Genomic DNA, 7978 nt, shown 5'->3' on the forward strand with positions numbered 1-7978 from the left:
ACTTAAAAGTATACTTTATAAGTTTAACATATTCCATGTCCTTACAAAGTGATTTGGTTACCTGAGCTAACCAACCACACATTCCTGAATACCTAAAAAAAATTCTTAGAAATCTGACAATTTATGAATATAGTGATTAAATTCCTAAGTTTTTTAAATGTCCCCAAACTAGTTTTAAAGGGAAATTCTATACATAAAAAGGATGTGTACATATATATATATATAACTGAGTTACTTTGCTGTACAGTGGAGATCAGCACAACACTGTAAATCAACTATACTTTAGTACAAAAAAAAAACTGGGGACTTCTCTGGTGGACCAGTGGTTAAGAATTCACCTTCCAACGCAGAAGCCTGTGTGCCACAACTACTGAGCCTGCGCTCTCTGGAGCTCGCACACCTAGAGGAGCCTTCACACTGGAACAAAGATCCTGCACGCCACAACTAAAGACCCAATGCAACCAAATAAATAAATAAACATAAAAATTGTTTTTTTAACTTGAAGAAAAAAATAAAGGAAAATTCTATTTCAAACCACAGATCTAAACTAATTACACGTTTAAAATAGCAAAACCAATTTGTTACTGTAACAGGCTAGATTCTCTTAAACACTGTAAATACTTAAAATACAAAATACACAGGAAGTCTTTAATACAAACACACTAACGCCATGTACTTGATTTGCGTAAATATTTCTATTCTTACAATTTTATGGATAGTAAAGCAAACTTACCGACCAGGAAATAATTATGTCATCCTAAATATCTGGGGAGTGCCTTTCTGAGTTGACTTTTTGGAAATCTGTTCTCAGAGAATGTAACCAGCAGAGATTTGGTCCCAAGGCTTTTGAGTGGCCCTTCTCAGGCCCCCAACTGCCCCAGTGGGCCCTGTATTCTGTCATTAGTCTCTGAATGGGCCAGGTTCATGATCCATGGCCCCTGGATTCAAGTTACACTGCATCTAATTCTTCAACCTACACACGGAAGTCAGAAACTCCTACCCAAGCTGCTACATTACTTGTTTGGATATAATTAGTCTATTTAAAGATCCATTCTATTCTGAATTTGTTCCACACTCTTGCCAGCTTCTGGAGCCACAGCTCTTACATATATACAGTGGTTTGATTTCTCCTGGTGTTGCCTGACTCTAATTACAGACCTAATGTTATGTGAGAGACATGTGTCAGGAATATTAGCATTTAACAGAGAACAGAGAATCTAACCTATAGGTTAGGACGAATGAAACCCTGGGGGAGGTGGGAGAGAAATGTTACAGAATCCACTTGATTCATTATACTCTTCTATTGCTGCTTTTTTTTTTTCTTAACTTTTTGGCCCCACCCCTTGGCATGTAGGGTTCCACCACCAGGGATTGAACCTGCACCTCTTGCATTGGGAGGTGGAGTCTTAACCGGTGGACCACCGGGGAAGTTCCTACTCTGTTACTGTTCGATAGAGTCCTAGAGGTATTATTTTTTCTTCCCTCTGTAGCTAGACAGTAAATCCTTGATTGCAACCACTTACGTGTGTTTGCTTAGCTTCAAATCACAGCCGCCTCCAAAATCATTATGTCTGTTGGACCAATCTTAGGAACTTATAGTTGGAAAAAAGAAAATCCAAGAACTTGTGCGCCCTCTTAAGGTAATACCTGGGATTACCTGGGTGGTCTCAGGTGGCGCTAGTGGTAAAGAACCCAATTGCCAAGCGGAAGATGTAAGAGAGAGATGTGGGTTTGATCCCTAGGTGGGGAAGATATTCTGGAGAAGGAAATGGCAACACACTCCAGTATTCTTGCCTGGGAAATCCCCTGGACAGTGGAACCTGGGAACCTGGAGGCTATAGTCCATTGGGGTCTTAAAGAGTCAGACATGACTGAGACAAGTTAGCAGGCAAGCATGGGATAGATGAGGAGTTACTGGCGACCCCAGCAAACAGAAAAAGAATGTGTAGACACCGGTGTCTCTTAGATTAAGACTTTGACTGACTGGCTCTGATGTTTCCCCTCACCAAGGCTGAGAGATGCCAGGAGGAGGGGCAAGTTTGGCAGCCAGGCAGATCTGAGCCCAGCTCTGAGTGTTTTTTTTAATGATGTCTGCAAGGTGCTGAGATGAGATGTGCCTGGAACTTGGGAGACAGGGCCGGAGAGATGCTTTTGGGAGCAGATAAGTGGCAGTTGAAGCTATGGGACTGTATCAAGTCATTCAAGAGAGTTCAGTGTGAGAGGAAAAGAGAGCTAAGAATAGGAGCCTGAGAAACACCATCATTTAAGGTGCAGACAGAGGAAGCGAAGCCTGCCCACAACACCCGGGCAAAGACGGAGGAGTAGAAGGATGTTGTTTTCCTCTCATTTCCAGTATATCTTCCTTGGTCAGAAGCACAGGGTGGGTGCAATAGTGGTGGCAATGGGCAGAGTGTGATGTGGGAAGGCTGTCTGGGTGCTGTGGGGAAAGCTATATTTGGGTAAGATAGTGTGGGTGTGGTAGGTAGCAAGGAGCTCTGCTTTAGATCTCTTTCTAGGTAGCAGGGATGGGGGCTGGGAGTCAGAATTTTTGGATTTTCTGCTTTTCTTGCCACTTCATGTTTCGCCAATCATGCTTTCCTTATTATGAGCTCTAGTTGGTGTAGGAAAGTCTCTTTCCAAGTATGGAAAGGAAGCAGTATGCGCGAGGCACAATCAGCCGAGCGAAGGACGGTGTCGCCTTACTGTTGAGTGTGTGTGTTGTGTGCACACGTGCACATGTGTGAGTACGTGCCCATGTATATGTATATATGTATGGGCGTGTATGTCTTATGCTGGTGTTTAATTTATATGTGTATATGTATATAGTATTTTCCTCTGTGTATCTATCGTAAGTATAGAAATTGAAAGGCAGCATTGAGAAACTTTTATCCCAATCTGATACACCACTTTTATGTTCACTGAATTTGATTATAAAAAAATTCGACCTTGTGTTTTCTATATCTGCATATTCTATTTCATTTTTCCAGTAATTCATTTTATTGTATTTTATGAAAGTGCTGATCTGTGGCGGATTTTGCGTACAAAACTGATCCTTCACCGTGGAAATTAGAGAAGCACTGATTAGAACCAGATCAAGATTTTTAGAAGGTCCTGGTTCTGAAATTTCCAAGGGAGGGAAGTTCACTTCAAAGATCCGAGATTCCTGCTCTGGGTCATAACAGTGAGGCATGAAGTCAGGTCTTGAACATAAACAAGGGGTCCCACCTTAGGTCTGACTGCTATCCTGAGGCTCAGCCTGCCCTTCCCTGCCATCCTCCCCTTCATGTGACATGGGACCACCAGGCAGTTTTTAAGGGGGTGGAAGGCAGAGCCCCCCAGACTGACTGCTCCTTCGAGCCTGAGCCTGCTCAGGGTGCTGCCGTCTCTTCTGCCTGCAGGGTACATGATGCTGAAGCTTCACGGAGATAAAGAGGCGTTTCCAAACCTCCATGCTTCCCCTGGACAGTAATGCACACACTCGATCAGGATAAGAAGGGTTTTTCATTGTAGCAAAGTCAGACACATTCCTTTGCCCAGTACAGTGAACAAGGCACAGACTCTCCTAGCCTCCTTCCTTGAATGATCTCCCCTGGGGTTCCCTCTGAATGGTCCAACCACAGCTCTACCAAGGTCCTGACTTTACTTTGCATTTGTAATTTTGTGTTCTTCTTCTTTAAGATGGTCTCTAAAATTGCATGTGCCATAAGCCCCACAAAACCTGGATCCACCCATGCCAACAGCCTTAGTGCCTGAAGAGCCACAGGGCATCCACACTCAGAAAACAACGTAAGCAGCAGTGAAGGGTTAAGGAGAATCACCTCTCTTCCCTCATCATTTGGAGCATCCACAAAACCCCGTAAGGAATTAAGAGTATGTGAAGTTGGCTGCGTGGGAGAGAAGTGGTATTTGCAAAAAGGGTGAGGATTAGTGAAGAACTCAAGGGAGAAAAGGCAGCCACAGTGTCAGGAGTCTGCAGAGCTTGGGGTGAGGGGAACACTTGGCCTTAGACAACATTATCCAAAAGCGCAGGACCAGCTGGTACCTCAGGTCATCCTTCTGTTGTGGCAGGTCCCAGGCTATGATGAAGAATGCCTCCAGTTGCTTCTCCTTGTTCCTGTAGTCTGGACACCTTCCTGAGAGGAGCTCACACGTAGTCAGGGATATAGGCTTTTGGCTCTGGTGGCAGTTTTTATGACCATTCTTGCAGGCTATGTTGGGGGTCTGACAGGTGATGACCATGCAGTAGATGGATTCATGCAGAAAGGTGCTGAAGTCTTTGCAGTGCTTAGAGAACTTGTTGATTTTGTGTATTGCAGTGCTGCATCCTTGAGGTCTGGGTTGCACATGCTGAGTTTCAAACCACTGAGCTGGGGTCATGTTCCCGGGCTTGGCGCTGACTGGTCCTTGGCCACCCACAGCCCCAGCAGCAGGAGCAGCAGCAGAGGGCAGAATCCTGCTCTGGCTGGCGCCATTGCTCCCAGGGGGCACAGGGACACAGAAGAGATGGGAGGTGGGTGACTAGGTCACCATGGGGGTGCCCTGCTAGCCCTTCTAAAAATTTCATACTGTAAATCAATTATTGCAGGGTTCCTACAGCCTCAGATATTTAAAAACACTACTGGCATTTAATTGTTCAGTCCCAGCAGATACATTTTATTTAATGATACATTTTATGCCCCCCATAAATACATATTCAATTTTTCCTTCATAAGAGTTTTATGAGGTATGAACTCTTTCTTTTTTTTAATTTTTAATAAGCAAGCAAACTGAAGCTCAGAAAAGTTGAGGAAATTGCCCATCATCACACAGCTAGGGAGTGTTCCAGGCTTTGAATCGATGCTTCTCAGCTTCCAAAGCCCCTATTCTTTCCACATTCCCATGTTCCTGGTTTGAAACTCTGAGAAATCAGACCACAAAAGGAAACCAGTCTTGGAAGAAAGTAGGTCAAGGGTCCATACCTTGCTCTTCCAGGCTGGCTCAGACATTCCTGAAAATCAATATTAAGGTTGTGGTGTCAGACTAATTCCTCTCTGCTCTGTGGTCCAGTTTCTCACTGAAGCTAGAAAAACAGTCACTCTCAGTGTTCCAGCCAGCCAAGCAGGATTCTGTGAATTGGGTTCTTTCTGGGACTGACATATCGCCCTAAGTGGAGAAAGTTTTGGAATGACAGAATCAGAGCAGAAGAGTTTCTTCAAGATCATCTCAATCAACTCTGCTTTACAGAAGAAAGAACTGGAGGGCCTGAAAGAGCAAGTGCCCTTCCCAAGGCCACCAATTGAGTGTCAGAGCTGGGATAACTTTCAGCCCATCCCTTTCGTCTAGTACCAGGCTGAAAAGGGAAGGAGAACGTGTTTCCCACAGAGACAGGGCCGAGTGAGTGTGTCTGTTTGTGGTTTAAGTGAAACATGACCATTGCCTTTGATAATTCTCTTCTAATCCTCCTGATGACATTTAAGAGAAAGTCTCCTATTAGGACAAGAATGTAAAGCCTTTGTTTCTACCCACTTTTCAGTACAGACAACAGATCTCAGGCTGAGCCTTCAACTGAAAACAGTATCTGGATAGAACTTAAACATTTTTTTTTTGGCTGCACTGGGTTTGTTTCAGCATGCAGGCTTCTTTTGTGGAGCAGTGGGCTTAGTTGCCCCATGGCACGTGGGATCTTAATTCCCTGACCAGGAATCGAACCCACATTCTCTGCTTGGAAGGCAGATTCTCAACCACTGGACCACCAGGGAAGATCACCAGAATTTTAAACGATTTGATGACATTCTTTATTTTTACTTCTATTTATCCAGTGACACTCTAGTATTCTTTGAAATATGATGTTACACAGTTTCATATTCAAAGAACTCTTTGAACTAAATGCATATAAATATAAATTTAGTAAATGATAATACTGGCAGTATTACAGCAATTATCAAGGGAGGGAGCAAATGATTGAAGTGAGGGATCTTGCTTTAGCTGTAGCCTCTCGGGTCTGTGCTGGTGTGTTGAGCCCTACCATGACTTCTGTGTGACTTCACTGCCTTTGAGATAAAAAGCTCTGCAAAGTGGCAAAAAACACTTAGACTCCTATGATCTGCATTGCCAGATGAGAAACACTGGAGATGTTTTCCTTTCTGTCTTCAAGGTGGAGCCTGGTTCATCAACCGAGCTCACCCTTCTCCTGCACTTCTCCCCACAAAGCTAACGAAACACTGCTTTTTGATCCCAGTAGAGCATTATCCAGCAAACAGTTGATTCGGGCCTCAGAGAGAAAATATATTGAGTTGTTCAAAAAGTTCATTTTGTTTGTTTTTTCCATAAGATGTTACAGAAAATCTCTAACTAATTTTTTGGCCAACCCAATATAGATATTTCCCTTTTGCAGGCTGTCAGCTGAGCCTTTCCCACTGGGATGGTTGGATTGCCATGTGATTGTTCATTACCTGTTGCAGACCCAAGCCTCTGGGCTTTTTGTGTGAGAGGGTAGGGATGGCAGCAGGAGCCAAGGGTTGGCAGGAACATTTCATGCCAACCAAGTGACTGACCATGGACTTCGCAAACTCTGAATCTAGTTAAGTTGCAAACATGCTTTCCTCAAGTAGGTACTGACTGTGCAACTGGCCAGTCCCACTCAGGGAGGTCTGAGGAAAGGGTTCCTTTAATTGTGTGTTTCATCCTAGTTATTCAGCAAAAGTCTTCCTGGTGGTCACAGTCTCAGGGCTGTTTTATCCATTAAGCACTAAAAGCCCAGCGCCTAGGGTCTGGGAGGTTTACAAGGGCCTACAATATTTGAGACTAGGAAAAAAAATATATTGGCTCCAATATAGGAAAAGTCAACTACAAAATCAAATTTAAAATATTTACTTACCTGCTACCACAGTAACATAAAGTTGATTTCACTTATTTTGGAATCTGGCACCCATAAGAAGTCTATTACTTTGGAAAACAGTTTTAGGTTAGATTTTTTTTTTTTTTCTGTCCTTTTACTGGAATTCTCAACACTGTGATTGGAGAAGAAGTGCCAATCCCAAGTTACTTGGAGTCAAATAATTTCAGAAGTAAAACTTTAAAAATCATTTCAGATACATTTCTGCAAGAATGATATTGAATAAGGAGCATACATTTTATATATTCAATGTGGCATGAGGAAATGTTAAAATGCCTAGTGTGGTATGGGGATATTAAACAGAGCCCTTGATGTTCTAGAGCTAGTTGCCTTGAGTGTATCATTTACTGCTTTCCTAAAGGCAGCCTGGATGATACACACTACATTGCTTTATTTATTTATTTTAAGTGTACACTAACCACCGTTCCGTGAAGATATAGCATGTGCTTGGCACAGTGCTAGGTATTCTGTTAAGGATTACAGCTATCATTTAAAAGTGCTTGCGGACTTCCCTGGTGGTCCAGTGGTTAAGTCTACACTTCCACTGCAGGTGGTTTGATCCCTGGTTGGGGAACTAAGATTCTGCATGCTGCAGTGTATGGCCAAATTTTTTTTTTTAAAAAGTGCTCACTGTGTGCCAAGGTCTTGTGCTTTATGTACAATTCAATTTGAAAAATAGTATGATGGGAAAACAGTGAAAACAGAGTCAGACTATTTTTTGGGGCTCCAAAATCACTGCAGATGGTGATTGCAGCCATGAAATTAAAAGACGCTTACTCCTTGGAAGGAAAGTTATGACCAACCTAGACAGCATATTCAAAAGCAGAGATATTACTTTGCCAACAAAGGTCCGTCTAGTCAAGGCTATGGTTTTTTCAGTAGTCATGTATGGATGTGAGAGTTGGACTGTGAAGAAAGCTGAGTGCTGAAGAATTGATGCTTTTGAACTGTGGTGTTGGAGAAGACTCTTGAGAGTCCCTTGGACTGCAAGGAGATCCAACCAGTCCATTCTAAAGGAGATCAGTCCTGGGATTTCTTTGGAAGGAATGATGCTAAAGCTGAAACTCCAATACTTTGGCCACCTCATGCAAAGAGTTGACTCAT

General features: G+C 43.0%; 1 protein-coding gene across 1 annotated transcript; it reads right to left on the bottom strand.

The window, feature by feature from the left end:
- Positions 1–3936: 3936 nt before the first annotated feature.
- Positions 3937–4472, bottom strand: LOC128054754 (ribonuclease 7-like). The gene is given in 2 exon segments (XM_052647328.1): positions 3937–4403; positions 4406–4472. Coding segments are annotated over 2 exon segments (534 nt in total).
- Positions 4473–7978: the final 3506 nt, after the last annotated feature.

The sequence above is a fragment of the Budorcas taxicolor genome, chromosome 10 (assembly GCF_023091745.1).
Source record: "Budorcas taxicolor isolate Tak-1 chromosome 10, Takin1.1, whole genome shotgun sequence".
Taxonomy (NCBI): domain Eukaryota; kingdom Metazoa; phylum Chordata; class Mammalia; order Artiodactyla; family Bovidae; genus Budorcas; species Budorcas taxicolor.